This window comes from Heptranchias perlo, unplaced genomic scaffold (assembly GCF_035084215.1).
Source record: "Heptranchias perlo isolate sHepPer1 unplaced genomic scaffold, sHepPer1.hap1 HAP1_SCAFFOLD_781, whole genome shotgun sequence".
NCBI classification, from domain to species: domain Eukaryota; kingdom Metazoa; phylum Chordata; class Chondrichthyes; order Hexanchiformes; family Hexanchidae; genus Heptranchias; species Heptranchias perlo.
In genome coordinates this window covers 1-23,812 of record NW_027139815.1, presented here as the reverse complement: position 1 = coordinate 23,812, position 23,812 = coordinate 1, and the positions used below count along the sequence as shown (strand labels likewise).

Genomic DNA, 23,812 nt, shown 5'->3' with positions numbered 1-23,812 from the left:
ATCACACACTGGGATCACGATTAAACGGGTGTTCGTTCACACACCGGGCTCACACACTCACACACTGGGATCACTATTAAACGGGCGTTCGTTCACACCCGGGCTCACACACTCACACACTGGGATCACTATTAAACGGGCGTTCGTTCACAACCGGGCTCACACACTCACACACTGGGATCACGATTAAACGGGCGTTCGTTCACACCCGGGCTCACACACTCACACACTGGGATCACTATTAAACGGGTGTTCGTTCACACACCGGGATCACACACTCACACACTGGGATCACGATTAAACGGGCGTTCGTTCACACACCGGGATCACACACTCACACACTGGGATCACTATTAAACGGGCGTTCGTTCACACCGGGATCACACACTCACACACTGGGATCACGATTAAACGGGCGTTCGTTCACACCCGGGATCACACACTCAGACACTGGGATCACTATTAAACGGGCGTTCGTTCACACCCGGGCTCACACACTCACACACTGGGATCACTATTAAACGGGCGTTCGTTCACACACCGGGCTCACACACTCACACACTGGGATCACTATTAAAGGGGCGTTCGTTCACACCCGGGATCACACACTCACACACTGGGATCACGATTAAACGGGCGTTCGTTCACACCCGGGCTCACACACTCACACACTGGGATCACGATTAAACGGGCGTTCGTTCACACACCGGGCTCACACACTCACACACTGGGATCACTATTAAACGGGCGTTCGTTCACAACCGGGCTCACACACTCACACACTGGGATCACGATTAAACGGGCGTTCGTTCACAACCGGGCTCACACACTCACACACTGGGATCACGATTAAACGGGCGTTCGTTCACACCCGGGATCACACACTCACACACTGGGATCACTATTAAACGGGCGTTCGTTCACACCCGGGATCACACACTCACACACTGGGATCACTATTAAACGGGCGTTCGTTCACACCCGGGCTCACACACTCACACACTGGGATCACGATTAAACGGGTGTTCGTTCACACACCGGGCTCACACACTCACACACTGGGATCACTATTAAACGGGCGTTCGTTCACACCCGGGCTCACACACTCACACACTGGGATCACTATTAAACGGGCGTTCGTTCGCACCCGGGTTCACACACTCACACACTGGGATCACTATTAAACGGGCGTTCGTTCACACCCGGGCTCACAAACTCAGACACTGGGATCACTATTAAACGGGCGTTCGTTCACACCCGGGCTCACACACGCACACACTGGGATCACGATGAAACGGGCGTTCGTTCACACCCGGGCTCACACACACACACTGGGATCACGATGAAACGGGCGTTCGTTCACACCCGGGATCACACACTCACACACTGGGATCACTATTAAACGGGCGTTCGTTCACACCCGGGATCACACACTCACACACTGGGATCACGATTAAACGGGCGTTCGTTCACACCCGGGCTCACACACTCACACACTGGGATCACTATTAAAGGGGCGTTCGTTCACACACCGGGATCACACACTCACACACTGGGATCACTATTAAAGGGGCGTTCGTTCACACCCGGGATCACACACTCACACACTGGGATCACGATTAAACGGGCGTTCGTTCACACCCGGGCTCACACACTCACACACTGGGATCACGATTAAACGGGCGTTCGTTCACATACCGGGCTCACACACTCACACACTGGGATCACTATTAAAGGGGCGTTCGTTCACACCCGGGATCACACACTCACACACTGGGATCACGATTAAACGGGCGTTCGTTCACACCCGGGCTCACACACTCACACACTGGGATCACGATTAAACGGGCTTTCGTTCACACACCGGGCTCACACACTCACACACTGGGATCACTATTAAACGGGCGTTTGTTCACAACCGGGCTCACACACTCACACACTGGGATCACGATTAAACTGGCGTTCGTTCACAACCGGGCTCACACACTCACACACTGGGATCACGATTAAACGGGCGTTCGTTCACACCCGGGCTCACACACTCACACACTGGGATCACTATTAAACGGGCGTTCGTTCACACCCGGGATCACACACTCACACACTGGGATCACTATTAAACGGCCGTTCGTTCACACCCGGGCTCACACACTCACACACTGGGATCACGATTAAACGGGTGTTCGTTCACACACCGGGCTCACACACTCACACACTGGGATCACTATTAAACGGGCGTTCGTTCACACCCGGGCTCACACACTCACACACTGGGATCACTATTAAACGGGCGTTCGTTCGCACCCGGGTTCACACACTCACACACTGGGATCACGATTAAACGGGCGTTCGTTCACACCCGGGCTCACACACTCAGACACTGGGATCACTATTAAACGGGCGTTCGTTCACACCCGGGCTCACACACTCACACACTGGGATCACGATTAAACGGGCGTTCGTTCACACCCAGGCTCACACACTCACACACTGGGATCACGATTAAACGGGCGTTCGTTCACACCCGGGATCACACACTCACACACTGGGATCACGATTAAACGGGTGTTCGTTCACAACCGGGCTCACACACTCAGACACTGGGATCACGATTAAACGGGCGTTCGTTCACACCCGGGCTCACACACTCACACACTGGGATCACGATTAAACGGGCGTTCGTTCACACCCGGGCTCACACACTCACACACTGGGATCACTATTAAACGGGCGTTCCTTCACACCCGGGATCACACACTCACACACTGGGATCACGATTAAACGGGCGTTCGTTCACACCCGGGCTCACACACTCACACACTGGGATCACGATTAAACGGGCGTTCGTTCACACCCGGGCTCACACACTCACACACTGGGATCACGATTAAACGGGCGTTCGTTCACAACCGGGCTCACACACTCAGACACTGGGATCACGATTAAACGGGCGTTCGTTCACACCCGGACTCACACACTCACACACTGGGATCACGATTAAACGGGCGTTCGTTCACACCCGGGCTCACACACTCACACACTGGGATCACTATTAAACGGGCGTTCGTTCACAACCGGGCTCACACACTCACACACTGGGATCACTATTAAACGGGCGTTCGTTCACACCCCGGGCTCACACACTCAGACACTGGGATCACGATTAAACGGGCGTTTGTTCACACCCGGGCTCACACACTCACACACTGGGATCACGATTAAACGGGCGTTCGTTCACACCCGGGCTCACACACTCACACACTGGGATCACGATTAAACGGGCGTTCGTTCACACACCGGGCTCACACACTCACACACTGGGATCACGATTAAACGGGCGTTCGTTCACACACCGGGCTCACACACTCACACACTGGGATCACGATTAAACGGGCGTTCGTTCACAACCGGGCTCACACAATCACACACTGGGATCACTATTAAACGGGCGTTCGTTCACAACCGGGCTCACACACTCACACACTGGGATCACTATTAAACGGGCGTTCGTTCACACCCGGGCTCACACACTCACACACTGGGATCACTATTAAACGGGCGTTCGTTCACACCCGGGCTCACACACTCACACACTGGGATCACTATTAAACGGGCGTTCGTTCACACCCCGGGCTCACACACTCACACACTGGGATCACTATTAAACGGGCGTTCGTTCACAACCGGGCTCACACACTCACACACTGGGATCACTATTAAACGGGCGTTCGTTCACACCCAGGCTCACACACTCAGACACTGGGATCACTATTAAACGGGCGTTCGTTCACACCCAGGCTCACACACTCACACACTGGGATCACTATTAAACGGGCGTTCGTTCACACCCCGGGCTCACACACTCACACACTGGGATCACTATTAAACGGGCATTCGTTCGCACCCGGGTTCACACACTCACACACTGGGATCACGATTAAACGGGCGTTCGTTCACACCCGGGCTCACACACTCACACACTGGGATCACTATTAAACGGGCGTTCGTTCACACCCGGGCTCACACACTCACACACTGGGATCACGATTAAACGGGCGTTCGTTCACAACCGGGATCACACACTCACACACTGGGATCACGATTAAACGGGCGTTCGTTCACACACCGGGATCACACACTCACACACTGGGATCACGATTAAACGGGCGTTCGTTCACACCCGGGATCACACGCTCACACACTGGGATCACTATTAAACGGGTGTTCGTTCACAACCGGGCTCACACACTCACACACTGGGATCACTATTAAACGGGCGTTCGTTCACACCCCGGGCTCACACACTCAGACACTGGGATCACGATTAAACGGGCGTTCGTTCACACACCGGGCTCACACACTCACACACTGGGATCACGATTAAACGGGCGTTCGTTCACACACCGGGCTCACACACTCACACACTGGGATCACGATTAAACGGGCGTTCGTTCACACACCGGGCTCACACACTCACACACTGGGATCACGATTAAACGGGCGTTCGTTCACAACCGGGCTCACACAATCACACACTGGGATCACTATTAAACGGGCGTTCGTTCACAACCGGGCTCACACACTCACACACTGGGATCACTATTAAACGGGCGTTCGTTCACACCCGGGCTCACACACTCACACACTGGGATCACTATTAAACGGGCGTTCGTTCACAACCGGGCTCACACACTCACACACTGGGATCACGATTAAACGGGCGTTCGTTCACACCCGGGCTCACACACTCACACACTGGGATCACGATTAAACGGGCGTTCGTTCACACCCGGGCTCACACACTCACACACTGGGATCACGATTAAACGGGCGTTCGTTCACAACCGGGCTCACACACTCACACACTGGGATCACTATTAAACGGGCGTTCGTTCACACCCAGGCTCACACACTCACACACTGGGATCACTATTAAACGGGCGTTCGTTCACAACCGGGCTCACACACTCACACACTGGGATCACTATTAAACGGGCGTTCGTTCACAACCGGGCTCACACACTCACACACTGGGATCACTATTAAACGGGCGTTCGTTCACACCCGGGCTCACACACTCACACACTGGGATCACTATTAAACGGGCGTTCGTTCACAACCGGGCTCACACACTCACACACTGGGATCACTATTAAACGGGCGTTCGTTCACACACCGGGCTCACACACTCACACACTGGGATCACGATTAAACGGGCGTTCGTTCACACACCGGGCTCACACACTCACACACTGGGATCACTATTAAACGGGCGTTCGTTCACAACCGGGCTCACACACTCACACACTGGGATCACGATTAAACGGGCGTTCGTTCACAACCGGGCTCACACACTCACACACTGGGATCACGATTAAACGGGCGTTCGTTCACACCCGGGTTCACACACTCACACACTGGGATCACGATGAAACGGGTGTTCGTTCACACACCGGGCTCACACACTCACACACTGGGATCACGATGAAACGGGTGTTCGTTCACACACCGGGCTCACACACTCACACACTGGGATCACTATTAAACGGGCGTTCGTTCACACCCGGGCTCACACACTCACACACTGGGATCACTATTAAACGGGCGTTCGTTCGCACCCGGGTTCACACACTCACACACTGGGATCACTATGAAACGGGCGTTCGTTCACACCCGGGCTCACACACTCACACACTGGGATCACTATTAAAAGGGCGTTCGTTCACACCCGGGATCACACACTCACACACTGGGATCACTATTAAATGGGCGTTCGTTCACACCCGGGATCACACACTCACACACTGGGATCACGATTAAACGGGCGTTCGTTCACACCCGGGATCACACACTCAGACACTGGGATCACGATTAAACGGGCGTTCGTTCACACCCGGGATCACACACTCACACACTGGGATCACGATTAAACGGGCGTTCGTACACACCCGGGCTCACACACTCACACACTGGGATCACTATTAAACGGGCGTTCGTTCACACCCGGGATCACACACTCACACACTGGGATCACTATTAAACGGGCGTTCGTTCACACCCGGGCTCACACACTCACACACTGGGATCACGATTAAACGGGTGTTCGTTCACACACCGGGCTCACACACTCACACACTGGGATCACTATTAAACGGGCGTTCGTTCACACCCGGGCTCACACACTCACACACTGGGATCACTATTAAACGGGCGTTCGTTCGCACCCGGGTTCACACACTCACACACTGGGATCACTATTAAACGGGCGTTCGTTCACACCCGGGCTCACACACTCAGACACTGGGATCACTATTAAACGGGCGTTCGTTCACACCCGGGCTCACACACTCACACACTGGGATCACGATTAAACGGGCGTTCGTTCACACCCGGGCTCACACACACACACTGGGATCACGATTAAACGGGCGTTCGTTCACACCCGGGATCACACACTCACACACTGGGATCACTATTAAACGGGCGTTCGTTCACACCCGGGATCACACACTCACACACTGGGATCACGATTAAACGGGCGTTCGTTCACACCCGGGCTCACACACTCACACACTGGGATCACGATTAAACGGGCGTTCGTTCACAACCGGGCTCACACACTCACACACTGGGATCACTATTAAACGGGCGTTCGTTCACACCCAGGCTCACACACTGACACACTGGGATCACTATTAAACGGGCGTTCGTTCACAACCGGGCTCACACACTCACACACTGGGATCACTATTAAACGGGCGTTCGTTCACAACCGGGCTCACACACTCACACACTGGGATCACTATTAAACGGGCGTTCGTTCACACCCGGGCTCACACACTCACACACTGGGATCACTATTAAACGGGCGTTCGTTCACAACCGGGCTCACACACTCACACACTGGGATCACTATTAAACGGGCGTTCGTTCACACACCGGGCTCACACACTCACACACTGGGATCACGATTAAACGGGCGTTCGTTCACACACCGGGCTCACACACTCACACACTGGGATCACGATTAAACGGGCGTTCGTTCACACACCGGGCTCACACACTCACACACTGGGATCACGATTAAACGGGCGTTCGTTCACAACCGGGCTCACACACTCACACACTGGGATCACTATTAAACGGGCGTTCGTTCACAACCGGGCTCACACACTCACACACTGGGATCACTATTAAACGGGCGTTCGTTCACACCCGGGCTCACACACTCACACACTGGGATCACTATTAAACGGGCGTTCGTTCACACCCGGGCTCACACACTCACACACTGGGATCACTATTAAACGGGCGTTCGTTCACAACCGGGCTCACACACTCACACACTGGGATCACGATTAAACGGGCGTTCGTTCACACCCGGGCTCACACACTCACACACTGGGATCACGATTAAACGGGCGTTCGTTCACACCCGTGCTCACACACTCACACACTGGGATCACGATTAAACGGGCGTTCGTTCACAACCGGGCTCACACACTCACACACTGGGATCACTATTAAACGGGCGTTCGTTCACACCCAGGCTCACACACTCACACACTGGGATCACTATTAAACGGGCGTTCGTTCACAACCGGGCTCACACACTCACACACTGGGATCACTATTAAACGGGCGTTCGTTCACAACCGGGCTCACACACTCACACACTGGGATCACTATTAAACGGGCGTTCGTTCACACCCGGGCTCACACACTCACACACTGGGATCACTATTAAACGGGCGTTCGTTCACACCCGGGCTCACACACTCACACACTGGGATCACGATTAAACGGGCGTTCGTTCACACCCGGGATCACACACTCACACACTGGGATCACTATGAAACGGGCGTTCCTTCACACCCGGGCTCACACACTCAGACACTGGGATCACGATTAAACGGGCGTTCGTTCACACCCGGGCTCACACACTCACACACTGGGATCACTATTAAACGGGCGTTCGTTCACACACCGGGATCACACACTCAGACACTGGGATCACGATTAAACGGGCGTTCGTTCACACCCGGGCTCACACACTCACACACTGGGATCACGATTAAACGGGCGTTCGTTCACACCCGGGCTCACACACTCACACACTGGGATCACTATTAAACGGGCGTTCGTTCACACCCGGGCTCACACACTCACACACTGGGATCACTATTAAACGGGCGTTCGTTCACACCCGGGATCACACACTCACACACTGGGATCACGATTAAACGGGCGTTCGTTCACACCCGGGCTCACACACTCACACACTGGGATCACGATTAAACGGGCGTTCGTTCACAACCGGGCTCACACACTCACACACTGGGATCACTATTAAACGGGCGTTCGTTCACACCCAGGCTCACACACTGACACACTGGGATCACTATTAAACGGGCGTTCGTTCACAACCGGGCTCACACACTCACACACTGGGATCACTATTAAACGGGCGTTCGTTCACAACCGGGCTCACACACTCACACACTGGGATCACTATTAAACGGGCGTTCGTTCACACCCGGGCTCACACACTCACACACTGGGATCACTATTAAACGGGCGTTCGTTCACAACCGGGCTCACACACTCACACACTGGGATCACTATTAAACGGGCGTTCGTTCACACACCGGGCTCACACACTCACACACTGGGATCACGATTAAACGGGCGTTCGTTCACACACCGGGCTCACACACTCACACACTGGGATCACTATTAAACGGGCGTTCGTTCACAACCGGGCTCACACACTCACACACTGGGATCACTATTAAACGGGCGTTCGTTCACACACCGGGCTCACACACTCACACACTGGGATCACAATTAAACGGGCGTTCGTTCACACACCGGGCTCACACACTCACACACTGGGATCACGATTAAACGGGCGTTCGTTCACAACCGGGCTCACACACTCACACACTGGGATCACTATTAAACGGGCGTTCGTTCACAACCGGGCTCACACACTCACACACTGGGATCACTATTAAACGGGCGTTCGTTCACACCCGGGCTCACACACTCACACACTGGGATCACTATTAAACGGGCGTTCGTTCACAACCGGGCTCACACACTCACACACTGGGATCACGATTAAACGGGCGTTCGTTCACACCCGGGCTCACACACTCACACACTGGGATCACGATTAAACGGGCGTTCGTTCACACCCGTGCTCACACACTCACACACTGGGATCACGATTAAACGGGCGTTCGTTCACAACCGGGCTCACACACTCACACACTGGGATCACTATTAAACGGGCGTTCGTTCACACCCAGGCTCACACACTCACACACTGGGATCACTATTAAACGGGCGTTCGTTCACAACCGGGCTCACACACTCACACACTGGGATCACTATTAAACGGGCGTTCGTTCACAACCGGGCTCACACACTCACACACTGGGATCACTATTAAACGGGCGTTCGTTCACACCCGGGCTCACACACTCACACACTGGGATCACTATTAAACGGGCGTTCGTTCACACCCGGGCTCACACACTCACACACTGGGATCACGATTAAACGGGCGTTCGTTCACACCCGGGATCACACACTCACACACTGGGATCACTATGAAACGGGCGTTCCTTCACACCCGGGCTCACACACTCAGACACTGGGATCACGATTAAACGGGCGTTCGTTCACACCCGGGCTCACACACTCACACACTGGGATCACTATTAAACGGGCGTTCGTTCACACACCGGGATCACACACTCAGACACTGGGATCACGATTAAACGGGCGTTCGTTCACACCCGGGCTCACACACTCACACACTGGGATCACGATTAAACGGGCGTTCGTTCACACCCGGGCTCACACACTCACACACTGGGATCACTATTAAACGGGCGTTCGTTCACACCCGGGCTCACACACTCACACACTGGGATCACGATTAAACGGGCGTTCGTTCACACACCGGGCTCACACACTCACACACTGGGATCACTATTAAACGGGCGTTCGTTCACAACCGGGCTCACACACTCACACACTGGGATCACTTTTAAACGGGCGTTCGTTCACACCCGGGATCACACACTCAGACACTGGGATCACGATTAAACGGGCATTCGTTCACACCCGGGCTCACACACTCACACACTGGGATCACGATTAAACGGGCGTTCGTTCACAACCGGGCTCACACACTCACACACTGGGATCACTATTAAAGGGGCGTTCGTTCACACCCGGGCTCACACACTCAGACACTGGGATCACTATTAAACGGGTGTTCGTTCACACCCGGGATCACACACTCACACACTGGGATCACTATTAAACGGGCGTTCGTTCACACACCGGGATCACACACTCACACACTGGGATCACTATTAAAGGGGCGTTCGTTCACACCCGGGCTCACACACTCACACACTGGGATCACTATTAAACGGGTGTTCGTTCACACCCGGGCTCACACACTCAGACACTGGGATCACTATTAAACGGGCGTTCGTTCTCAACTGGGCTCACACACTCACACACTGGGATCACTATTAAACGGGCGTTCGTTCACAACCGGGCTCACACACTCACACACTGGGATCACGATTAAACGGGCGTTCGTTCACAACCGGGCTCACACACTCACACTGAGATCACTATGAAAGGAGTGTTCCTTCACAACTGGGCTCACACACTCACGCTGAAATCACTATTAAAGGAGTGTTCCTTCACACCAGGGCTCACACACTCACACTGAAATCACTATTAAAGGAGTGTTCCTTCACACCCGGGCTCACACACACACTGAGATCACTATTAAAGGAGTGTTCCTTCACACTCGGGCTCACACTCACACACTGAAATCACTATTAAAGGAGTGTTCCTTCACACCCGGGCTCACACTCACACTGAAATCACTATTAAAGGAGTGTTCCTTCACACCAGGGCTCACACACTCACACTGAAATCACTAGTAAAGGAGTGTTCCTTCACACCCGGGCTCACACTCACACTGAAATCACTATTAAAGGAGTGTTCCTTCACACCCAGGCTCACACTCACACTGAAATCACTATTAAAGGAGTGTTCCTTCACACCCGGGCTCACACTCACACACTGAAATCACTATTAAAGGAGTGTTCCTTCACACCCGGGCTCACACTCACACTGAGATCACTATTAAAGGAGTGTTCCTTCACACCCGGGCTCACACTCACACTGAAATCACTATTAAAGGAGTGTTCCTTCACACACGGGCTCACACTCACACTGAAATCACCATTAAAGGAGTGTTCCTTCACACCCGGGCTCAAACACACACTGAGATCACTATTAAAGGAGTGTTCCTTCACACCCGGGCTCACAATCACACTGAAATCACGATTAAAGGATTGTTCCTTCACACCCGGGCTCACACCCACACTGAAATCACAATTAAAGGAGTGTTCCTTCACACCCGGGCTCACACTCACACTGAAATCACTATTAAAGGAGTGTTCCTTCACACCCGGGCTCACACTCACACTGAAATCACCATTAAAGGAGTGTTCCTTCACACCCGGGCTCACACTCACACACTGAAATCACTATTAAAGGAGTGTTCCTTCACACCCGGGCTCACACTCACACTGAAATCACTATTAAAGGAGTGTTCCTTCACACCCGGGCTCACACTCACACTGAAATCACGATTAAAGGAGTGTTCCTTCACACTCGGGCTCACACTCACACACTGAAATCACTATTAAAGGAGTGTTCCTTCACACTCGGGCTCACACTCACACACTGAAATCACGATTAAAGGAGTGTTCCTTCACACTCGGGCTCACACTCACACACTGAAATCACTATTAAAGGAGTGTTCCTTCACACCCGGGCTCACACTCACACTGAAATCACTATTAAAGGAGTGTTCCTTCACACCCGGGCTCACACTCACACACTGAAATCACTATTAAAGGAGTGTTCCTTCACACCCGGGCTCACACGCACACTGAAATCACGATTAAAGGAGTGTTCCTTCACACCCGGGCTCACACTCACACTGAAATCACTATTAAAGGAGTGTTCCTTCACACCCAGGCTCACACACACACTGAAATCACTATTAAAGGAGTGTTCCTTCACACCCGGGCTCACACTCACACACTGAAATCACTATTAAAGGAGTGTTCCTTCACACCCAGGCTCACACTCACACTGAAATCACGTTTAAAGGAGTGTTCCTTCACACCCGGGCTCACACTCACACACTCAAATCACTATTAAAGGAGTGTTCCTTCACACCCGGGCTCACACACTCACACTGAAATCACCTTTAAAGGAGTGTTCCTTCACACCCGGGCTCACACTCACACACTCAAATCACTATTAAAGGAGTGTTCCTTCACACCCGGGCTCACACTCACACTGAAATCACTATTAAAGGAGTGTTCCTTCACACCCGGGCTCACACTCACACTGAAATCACCATTAAAGGAGTGTTCCTTCACACCCGGGCTCACACTCACACTGAAATCACTATTAAAGGAGTGTTCCTTCACACCCGGGCTCACACTCACACTGAAATCACGTTTAAAGGAGTGTTCCTTCACACTCGGGCTCACACTCACACTGAGATCACTATTAAATGAGTGTTCCTTCACACCCGGGCTCACACTCACACTGAAATCACTATTAAAGGAGTGTTCCTTCACACACGGGCTCACACACACACTGAAATCACTATTAAAGGAGTGTTCCTTCACACCCGGGCTCACACTCACACACTGAAATCACCATTAAAGGAGTGTTCCTTCACACCCAGGCTCACACTCACACTGAAATCACGATTAAAGGAGTGTTCCTTCACCCCCGGGCTCACACTCACACACTGAAATCACTATTAAAGGAGTGTTCCTTCACACCCGGGCTCACACACACACTGAAATCACGTTTAAAGGAGTGTTCCTTCACACCCGGGCTCACACACACACTGAAATCACTATTAAAGGAGTGTTCCATCACACCCGGGCTCACACTCACACTGAAATCACTATTAAAGGAGTGTTCCTTCACACCCGGGTTCACACACACACTGAAATCACTATTAAAGGAGTGTTCCTTCACACCCGGGCTCACACACACACTGAGATCACTATTAAAGGACGTGTTCCTTCACACCCGGGCTCACACTCACACTGAAATCACTATTAAAGGAGTGTTCCTTCACACCTGGGCTCACACTCACACTGAAATCACTATTAAAGGAGTGTTCCTTCACACCCGGGCTCACACTCACACTGAAATCACTATTAAAGGAGTGTTCCCTCACACCCGGGCTCACACTCACACTGAAATCACTATTAAAGGAGTGTTCCTTCACACCCGGGCTCACACACTCACACTGAAATCACCTTTAAAGGAGTGTTCCTTCACACCCGGGCTCACACACACACTGAAATCACTATTAAAGGAGTGTTCCCTCACACCCGGGCTCACACTCACACTGAAATCACTATTAAAGGAGTGTTCCTTCACACCCGGGCTCACACTCACACACTCAAATCACTATTAAAGGAGTGTTCCTTCACACCCGGGCTCACACACTCACACTGAAATCACTATTAAAGGAGTGTTCCTTCACACTCGGGCTCACACTCACACACTGAAATCACTATTAAAGGGGTGTTCCTTCACACCCGGGCTCACACTCACACTATGATCACTATTAAAGGAGTGTTCCTTCACACCCGGGCTCACACTCATACTGAAATCACTATTAAAGGAGTGTTCTTTCACACTCGGGCTCACACTCACACACTGAAATCACTATTAAAGGAGTGATCCTTCACACCCGGGCTCACACTCACACTGAAATCACGTTTAAAGGAGTGTTCCTTCACACCCGGGCTCACACACACACTGAAATCACTATTAAAGGAGTGTTCCTTCACACCCGGGCTCACACTCACACTGAAATCACTATTAAAGGAGTGTTCCTTCACACCCGGGCTCACACTCACACTGAAATCACTATTAAAGGAGTGTTCCATCACACCCGGGCTCACACTCACACTGAAATCACTATTAAAGGAGTGTTCCTTCACACCCGGGTTCACACACACACTGAAATCACTATTAAAGGAGTGTTCCATCACACCCGGGCTCACACTCACACTGAAATCACTATTAAAGGAGTGTTCCTTCACACCCGGGTTCACACACACACTGAAATCACTATTAAAGGAGTGTTCCTTCACACCTGGGCTCACACTCACACTGAAATCACTATTAAAGGAGTGTTCCTTCACACCCGGGCTCACACTCACACTGAAATCACTATTAAAGGAGTGTTCCCTCACACCCGGGCTCACACTCACACTGAAATCACTATTAAAGGAGTGTTCCTTCACACCCGGGCTCACACACTCACACTGAAATCAACTTTAAAGGAGTGTTCCTTCACACCCGGGCTCACACTCACACACTCAAATCACTATTAAAGGAGTGTTCCTTCACACCCGGGCTCACACACTCACACTGAAATCACTATTAAAGGAGTGTTCCTTCACACCCGGGCTCACACTCACACACTCAAATCACTATTAAAGGAGTGTTCCTTCACACCCGGGCTCACACACTCACACTGAAATCACCTTTAAAGGAGTGTTCCTTCACACCCGGGCTCACACTCACACACTCAAATCACTATTAAAGGAGTGTTCCTTCACACCCGGGCTCACACTCACACTGAAATCACTATTAAAGGAGTGTTCCTTCACACCCGGGCTCACACTCACACTGAAATCACCATTAAAGGAGTGTTCCTTCACACCCGGGCTCACACTCACACTGAAATCACTATTAAAGGAGTGTTCCTTCACACCCGGGCTCACACTCACACTGAAATCACGTTTAAAGGAGTGTTCCTTCACACTCGGGCTCACACTCACACTGAGATCACTATTAAATGAGTGTTCCTTCACACCCGGGCTCACACTCACACTGAAATCACTATTAAAGGAGTGTTCCTTCACACACGGGCTCACACACACACTGAAATCACTATTAAAGGAGTGTTCCTTCACACCCGGGCTCACACTCACACACTGAAATCACCATTAAAGGAGTGTTCCTTCACACCCAGGCTCACACTCACACTGAAATCACGATTAAAGGAGTGTTCCTTCACCCCCGGGCTCACACTCACACACTGAAATCACTATTAAAGGAGTGTTCCTTCACACCCGGGCTCACACACACACTGAAATCACGTTTAAAGGAGTGTTCCTTCACACCCGGGCTCACACACACACTGAAATCACTATTAAAGGAGTGTTCCATCACACCCGGGCTCACACTCACACTGAAATCACTATTAAAGGAGTGTTCCTTCACACCCGGGTTCACACACACACTGAAATCACTATTAAAGGAGTGTTCCTTCACACCCGGGCTCACACACACACTGAGATCACTATTAAAGGACGTGTTCCTTCACACCCGGGCTCACACTCACACTGAAATCACTATTAAAGGAGTGTTCCTTCACACCCGGGCTCACACTCACACTGAAATCACTATTAAAGGAGTGTTCCCTCACACCCGGGCTCACACTCACACTGAAATCACTATTAAAGGAGTGTTCCTTCACACCCGGGCTCACACACTCACACTGAAATCACCTTTAAAGGAGTGTTCCTTCACACCCGGGCTCACACACACACTGAAATCACTATTAAAGGAGTGTTCCCTCACACCCGGGCTCACACTCACACTGAAATCACTATTAAAGGAGTGTTCCTTCACACCCGGGCTCACACTCACACACTCAAATCACTATTAAAGGAGTGTTCCTTCACACCCGGGCTCACACACTCACACTGAAATCACTATTAAAGGAGTGTTCCTTCACACTCGGGCTCACACTCACACACTGAAATCACTATTAAAGGGGTGTTCCTTCACACCCGGGCTCACACTCACACTATGATCACTATTAAAGGAGTGTTCCTTCACACCCGGGCTCACACTCATACTGAAATCACTATTAAAGGAGTGTTCTTTCACACTCGGGCTCACACTCACACACTGAAATCACTATTAAAGGAGTGATCCTTCACACCCGGGCTCACACTCACACTGAAATCACGTTTAAAGGAGTGTTCCTTCACACCCGGGCTCACACACACACTGAAATCACTATTAAAGGAGTGTTCCATCACACCCGGGCTCACACTCACACTGAAATCACTATTAAAGGAGTGTTCCTTCACACCCGGGTTCACACACACACTGAAATCACTATTAAAGGAGTGTTCCATCACACCCGGGCTCACACTCACACTGAAATCACTATTAAAGGAGTGTTCCTTCACACCCGGGTTCACACACACACTGAAATCACTATTAAAGGAGTGTTCCTTCACACCTGGGCTCACACTCACACTGAAATCACTATTAAAGGAGTGTTCCTTCACACCCGGGCTCACACTCACACTGAAATCACTATTAAAGGAGTGTTCCCTCACACCCGGGCTCACACTCACACTGAAATCACTATTAAAGGAGTGTTCCTTCACACCCGGGCTCACACACTCACACTGAAATCAACTTTAAAGGAGTGTTCCTTCACACCCGGGCTCACACTCACACACTCAAATCACTATTAAAGGAGTGTTCCTTCACACCCGGGCTCACACACTCACACTGAAATCACTATTAAAGGAGTGTTCCTTCACACTCGGGCTCACACTCACACACTGAAATCACTATTAAAGGGGTGTTCCTTCACACCCGGGCTCACACTCACACTATGATCACTATTAAAGGAGTGTTCCTTCACACCCGGGCTCACACTCATACTGAAATCACTATTAAAGGAGTGTTCTTTCACACTCGGGCTCACACTCACACACTGAAATCACTATTAAAGGAGTGATCCTTCACACCCGGGCTCACACTCACACTATGATCACTATTAAAGGAGTGTTCCTTCACACCCGGGCTCACACTCACACTGGGCTCACTATTAAACGGGCGTTCGTTCTCACCCGGGCTCACACTCACACTGAAATCACTATTAAAGGAGTGTTCCTTCACACCCGGGTTCACACACTCATGCTGAAATCACTATTAAAGGAGTGTTCCTTCACACCCGGGCTCACACTCACACTGGGCTCACTATTAAACGGGCGTGCGTTCACACCCGGGCTCACACTCACACTGAAATCACTATTAAAGGAGTGTTCCTTCACACCCGGGCTCACACACACACTGAAATCACTATTAAAGGAGTGTTCCTTCACACCCGGGCTCACACACACACTGAAATCACTATTAAAGGAGTGTTCCTTCACACCCGGGCTCACACTCACACTGAAATCACTATTAAATGAGTGTTCCTTCACACCCGGGCTCACACTCACACTGGGCTCACCATTAAACGGGCGTTCGTTCACACCCAGGCTCACACTCACACTGAAATCACGATTAAAGGAGAGTTCCATCACACCCGGGCTCACACTCACACTGAAATCACTATTAAAGGAGTGTTCCTTCACACCCGGGCTCACACTCACACACTGAAATCACCATGAAAGGAGTGTTCCTTCACACCCGGGCTCACACTCACACTGAGATCACTATTAAAGGAGTGTTCCTTCACACCCGGGCTCACACACACACTGAAATCACTATTAAAGGAGTGTTCCTTCACACACGGGCTCACACTCACACTGGGCTCACTATTAAACGGGCGTTCCTTCACACCCGGGCTCACACTCACTCTGAAATCACGATTAAAGGAGTGTTCCTTCACACCCGGCTCACACTCACACTGAAATCACTATTAAAGGAGTGTTCCATCACACCCGGGCTCACACTCACACTGAAATCACTATTAAAGGAGTGTTCCTTCACACCCGGGCTCACACTCACACACTGAAATCACTATTAAAGGAGTGTTCCTTCACACCCGGGCTCACACTCACACTGAAATCACTATTAAAGGAGTGTTCCTTCACACCCGGGCTCACACACACACTGAAATCACTATTAAAGGACTGTTCCTTCACACCCGGGCTCACACTCACACTGAGATCACTGTTAAAGGAGTGTTCCTTCACACCCGGGCTCACACTCACACTGAAATCACTATTAAAGGAGTGTTCCTTCAAACTCAGGCTCACACTCACACACTGAAATCACTATTAAAGGAGTGTTCCTTCACACCCGGGCTCACACTCACACTGAAATCACTGATAAAGGAGTGTTCCTTCACACCCGGGCTCACACTCACACTGAGATCACGATTAAAGGAGTGTTCCTTCACACCCAGGCTCACACTCACACTGAAATCACTGATAAAGGAGTGTTCCTTCACACCCGGGCTCACACTCACACTGAAATCACTATTAAAGGAGTGTTCCTTCACACCCAGGCTCACACTCACACTGAAATCACTATTAAAGGAGTGTTCCTTCACACCCGGGCTCACACTCACACTGAAATCACTATTAAAGGAGTGTTCCTTCACACCCGGGCTCACACACACACACTGAAATCACTATTAAAGGAGTGTTCCTTCACACCCGGGCTCACACTCACACACTGAAATCACTATTAAAGGAGTGTTCCATCACACCCGGGCTCACACTCACACTGAAATCACTATTAAAGGAGTGTTCCTTCACACCCGGGCTCACACTCACACACTGAAATCACTATTAAAGGAGTGTTCCTTCACACCCGGGCTCACACTCACACTGAAATCACTATTAAAGGAGTGTTCCTTCACACTCGGGCTCACACTCACACTGAAATCACTATTAAAGGAGTGTTCCATCACACCCGGGCTCACACTCACACTGAAATCACTATTAAAGGAGTGTTGCTTCACACCCGGGCTCACACTCACACTGAAATCACTATTAAAGGAGTGTTCCTTCACACCCGGGCTCACACTCACACTGAAATCACTATTAAAGGAGTGTTCCTTCACACCCGGGCTCACACACACACTGAAATCACGATTAAAGGACGTGTTCCTTCACACCCGGGCTCACACTCACACTGAAATCACTATTAAAGGAGTGTTCCTTCACACCCGGGCTCGCACACACACTGAAATCACGATTAAAGGAGTGTTCCTTCACACTCGGGCTCACACACACACTGAAATCACTATTAAAGGAGTGTTCCTTCACACCCGGGCTCGCACACACACTGAAATCACGATTAAAGGAGTGTTCCTTCACACCCGGGCTCACACTCACACTGAAATCACTATTAAAGGAGTGTTCCTTCACACCCGGGCTCACACTCACACTGAAATCACTATTAAAGGAGTGTTCCTTCACACCCGGGCTCACACTCACACACTGAAATCACTATTAAAGGAGTGTTCCTTCACACCTGGGCTCACACACACACTGAAATCACTATTAAAGGAGTGTTCCTTCACACCCGGGCTCACACACACACTGAAATCACTATTAAAGGAGTGTTCCTTCACACCCGGGCTCACACTCACACTGAAATCACTATTAAAGGAGTGTTCCTTCACACCCGGGCTCACACTCACACTGAAATCACTATTAAAGGAGTGTTCCTTCACACCCGGGCTCACACTCACACTGAAATCACTATTAAAGGAGTGTTCCTTCACACCCGGGCTCACACACACACTGAAATCACTATTAAAGGAGTGTTCCGTCACACCCGGGCTCACACTCGCACTGAAATCACTATTAAAGGAGTGTTCCTTCACACCCGGGCTCACACACACACTGAAATCACTATTAAAGGAGTGTTCCTTCACACCCGGGCTCACACTCACACTGAAATCACTATTAAAGGAGTGTTCCGTCACACCCGGGCTCACACTCGCACTGAAATCACTATTAAAGGAGTGTTCCGTCACACCCGGGCTCACACTCGCACTGAAATCACTATTAAAGGAGTGTTCATTCACAGCCCTGCTCACACTCACACTATGATCACGACTGAACCTACCTCCCAGTGTGCCATTCCGGTTGTGACAGTGAACGCTGATGGGAATGTCAGGATTTCTGCTCCCTCCTGGGCCAGAGCGAGGGAGAGTTCCGGGAATCGCAGGTCGTAGCAGATTGCAAGGCCGATCTGGGTGAGAGAAATGGGGACAATAATCATCTCCCAGACAGAGAGAGAGAGACCTCCCTCCAGACCGTCCCGTCAAACACTCCCAGGGTCAGGTACAGGGTTAGATACAGAGTAAAGCTCCCTCTACACTGTCCCATCAAACACTCCCAGGGTCAGGTACAGGGTTAGATACAGAGTAAAGCTCCCTCTACACTGTCCCATCAAACACTCCCAATGCAGGTACAGGGTTAGATACAGAGTAAAGCTCCCTCTACACTGTCCCATCAAACACTCCCAGGGCAGGTACAGGGTTAGATACAGAGTAAAGCTCCCTCCACACTGTCCCATCAAACACTCCCAGGGCAGGTACAGGGTTAGATACAGAGTAAAGCTCCCTCTACACTGTCCCATCAAACACTCCCAATGCAGGTACAGGGTTAGATACAGAGTAAAGCTCCCTCTACACTGTCCCGTCAAACACTCCCAGGGCAGGTACAGGGTTAGATACAGAGTAAAGCTCCCCCTACACTGTCCCATCAAACACTCCCAGGGTCAGGTACAGGGTTAGATACAGAGTAAAGCTCCCTCTACACTGTCCCATCAAACACTCCCAGGGCAGGTACAGGGTTAGATACAGAGTAAAGCTCACTCTACACTGTCCCATCAAACACTCCCAGGGTCAGGTACAGGGTCAGATACAGAGTAAAGCTCCCTCCACACTGTCCCATCAAACACTCCCAGGGCAGGTACAGGGTTAGATACAGAGTAAAGCTCCCTCTACACTGTCCCATCAAACACTCCCAGGGCAGGTACAGGGTTAGATACAGAGTAAAGCTCCCTCTACACTGTCCCATCAAACACTCCCAGGGCAGGTACAGGGTTAGATACAGAGTAAAGCTCCTCTACACTGTCCCATCAAACACTCCCAGGGCAGGTACAGGGTTAGATACAGAGTAAAGCTCCCTCTACACTGTCCCATCAAACACTCCCAGGGTCAGGTACAGGGTTAGATACAGAGTAAAGCTCCCTCTACACTGTCCCATCAAACACTCCCAGGGCAGGTACAGGGTTAGATACAGAGTAAAGCTCCCTCTACACTGTCCCATCAAACACTCCCAGGGCAGGTACAGGGTTAGATACAGAGTAAAGCTCCCTCTACACTGTCCCATCAAACACTCCCAGGGTCAGGTACAGGGTTAGATACAGAGTAAAGCTCCCTCCACACCGTCCCGTCAAACACTCCCAGGGTCAGGTACAGGGTTAGATACAGAGTAAAGCTCCCTCTACACTGTCCCGTCAAACACTCCCAGGGCAGGGACAGGGTTAGATACAGAGTAAAGCTCCCTCTACACTGTCCCATCAAACACTCCCAGGGCAGGTACAGGGTTAGATACAGAGTAAAGCTCCCTCTACACTGTCCCATCAAACACTCCCAGGGTCAGGTACAGGGTTAGATACAGAGTAAAGCTCCCTCTACACTGTCCCGTCAAACACTCCCAGGGCAGGTACAGGGTTAGATACAGAGTAAAGCTCCTCTGCACTGTCCCATCAAACACTCCCAGGGCAGGTACAGGGTTAGATACAGAGTAAAGCTCCCTCCACACCGTCCCGTCAAACACTCCCAGGGTCAGGTACAGGGTTAGATACAGAGTGAAGCTCCCTCCACACTGTCCCATCAAACACTCCCAGGGTCAGGTACAGGGTTAGATACAGAGTGAAGCTCCCTCCACACTGTCCCATCAAACACTCCCAGGGCAGGTACAGGGTTAGATACAGAGTAAAGCTCCCTCCACACTGTCCCATCAAACACTCCCAGGGTAGGTACAGGGTTAGATACAGAGTAAAGCTCCCTCTACACTGTCCCATCAAACACTCCCAGGGGCAGGTACAGGGTTAGATACAGAGTAAAGCTCCCTCGACACTGTCCCATCAAACACTCCCAGGGGCAGGTACAGGGTTAGATACAGAGTAAAGCTCCCTCTACACTGTCCCGTCAAACACTCCCAGGGCAGGTACAGGGTTAGATACAGAGTAAAGCTCCCTCTACACTGTCCCATCAAACACTCCCAGGGCAGGTACAGGGTGAGATACAGAGTAAAGCTCCCTCTACACTGTCCCATCAAACACTCCCAGGACAAGTACAGGGTTAGATACAGAGTAAAGCTCCCTCTACACTGTCCCATCAAACACTCCCAGGGTCAGGTACAGGGTTAGACACAGAGTAAAGCTCCCTCTACACTGTCCCATCAAACACTCCCAGGGTCAGGTACAGGGTTAGATACAGAGTAAAGCTCCCTCTACACTGTCCCATCAAACACTCCCAGGGTCAGGTACAGGGTTAGATACAGAGTAAAGCTCCCTCTACACTGTCCCATCAAACACTCCAGGGTCAGGTACGGGGTTAGATACAGAGAGTGAAGCTCCCCCCCAGACTCCACCAGGCGTCCGTCTCCCGTCTCCCCTCACCTTGCCGATCGGGGTGTCGACGGGGGGCTCGATGGCGTCTCCGGGGATGGTGAAGCGGCTCTCCTTCATCGAGACGCGGCCGGGCAGCTCCGCGTCGAAGAGGTGGGTTTTGTGGTAGATGCTGGCGATGTCTCCTGGCGGCGTTTGGAGGGATACAATCATTAAATCACAGGTGTAAATCCAGCCCAGGGTGGGGGGAGGTGACAGGAACCGGGGTTCGATCGCGGCCCGGGGCGGTGGGGGGGGGGCCGAGGTGGGGGTGAAAAAAAAAATTAATGGGCCGCGATGCCCGCTGCAGTCGAATAGCCCGTGAAAATTTCCACGTCTGGGTGCAGATTCGGGGCCAGTCGGGCGACTTGTTTCCCCCTCCCCCACCCCGGGGTGCGGAGAGTGGGACAGCTGCTCGATAACCCCCTTCCCCCGCCCCCCCCATTTTCCATTGGCCCCATTCCCCCCCGCCCTCTCTTCACCCCGGACCTACCAGCGTCGTTGATGAGCACGTGGGTGTTGTAGATTCGACGGTCCCGCTCCCAGTCGTGGCCTCGCTCGTGGAACCCGCCCAGGGATAGCCAGAGTCTGGTCTCCCTACCGAGAACGAGAGGGGAGAGTGAGAGAGGGAGGGAGAGAGGGAGAGAGAGAGGGAGAGAGTGGGAGAGAGGGAGGGGGAGAGGGGGAGAGAGAGGGAGAGAGGGAGAGGGAGAGAGAGGGGGAGAGGGAGAGGGGGGAGGGGGAGGGAGGGGGAGGGGGGGGAGGGGGAGGGAGGGGGAGGAGGGGAGGGAGGGGGAGGGGGGAGGGAGGGGGAGGGGGAGGGGGAGAGAGGGAGAGAGAGAGAGAGAGAGAGAGAGGGAGGGAGAGAGAGAGAGAGAGAGGGAGGGAGAGGAGGGAGGGGAGGGAGAGGGAGGGAGAGGGAGGGGAGGGAGGAGGGAGGGAGAGGGAGGGGAGAGGGAGGAGGGAGGGGGGGAGGGGAGGGAGAGGAGGGGGGAGGGGAGGGGAGGGAGAGGGGAGGGGAGAGGGGAGGGGGAGGGGGAGGGGAGGGAGAGGGAGGGGGGGGGGAGGGGGGGAGGGGGGGGGAGGGGGGGAGGGGGGGGGGGAGAGAGGGAGGGAGGGGGAGGGGGGGGGAGAGAGGGGAGGGAGGGAGGGGGGGGGGAGAGAGGGAGGGAGGGAGGGGGGGGGGGGGGGAGAGAGGGAGGGAGGGAGGGGGGGGGAAGGGAGGGAGGGAGGGAGGGGGGGGGGAAGAGAA

General features: G+C 52.1%; 1 protein-coding gene across 1 annotated transcript in view; it reads right to left on the bottom strand.

Moving 5' to 3' along the window:
- LOC137319252 (deaminated glutathione amidase-like) overlaps positions 1–23,157 on the bottom strand; it is a gene marked incomplete at its 5' end in the record, with an annotated part of 29,870 nt that extends 6,713 nt beyond the window's left edge. Inside the window, 3 exons of the mRNA XM_067981544.1 lie at positions 20,002–20,127; positions 22,573–22,706; positions 23,054–23,157. Of these exons, the coding sequence (XP_067837645.1) occupies positions 20,002–20,127; positions 22,573–22,706; positions 23,054–23,157 (364 nt within the window). The remainder of the gene's footprint in view (positions 1–20,001; positions 20,128–22,572; positions 22,707–23,053) is intronic.
- Positions 23,158–23,812: the final 655 nt, after the last annotated feature.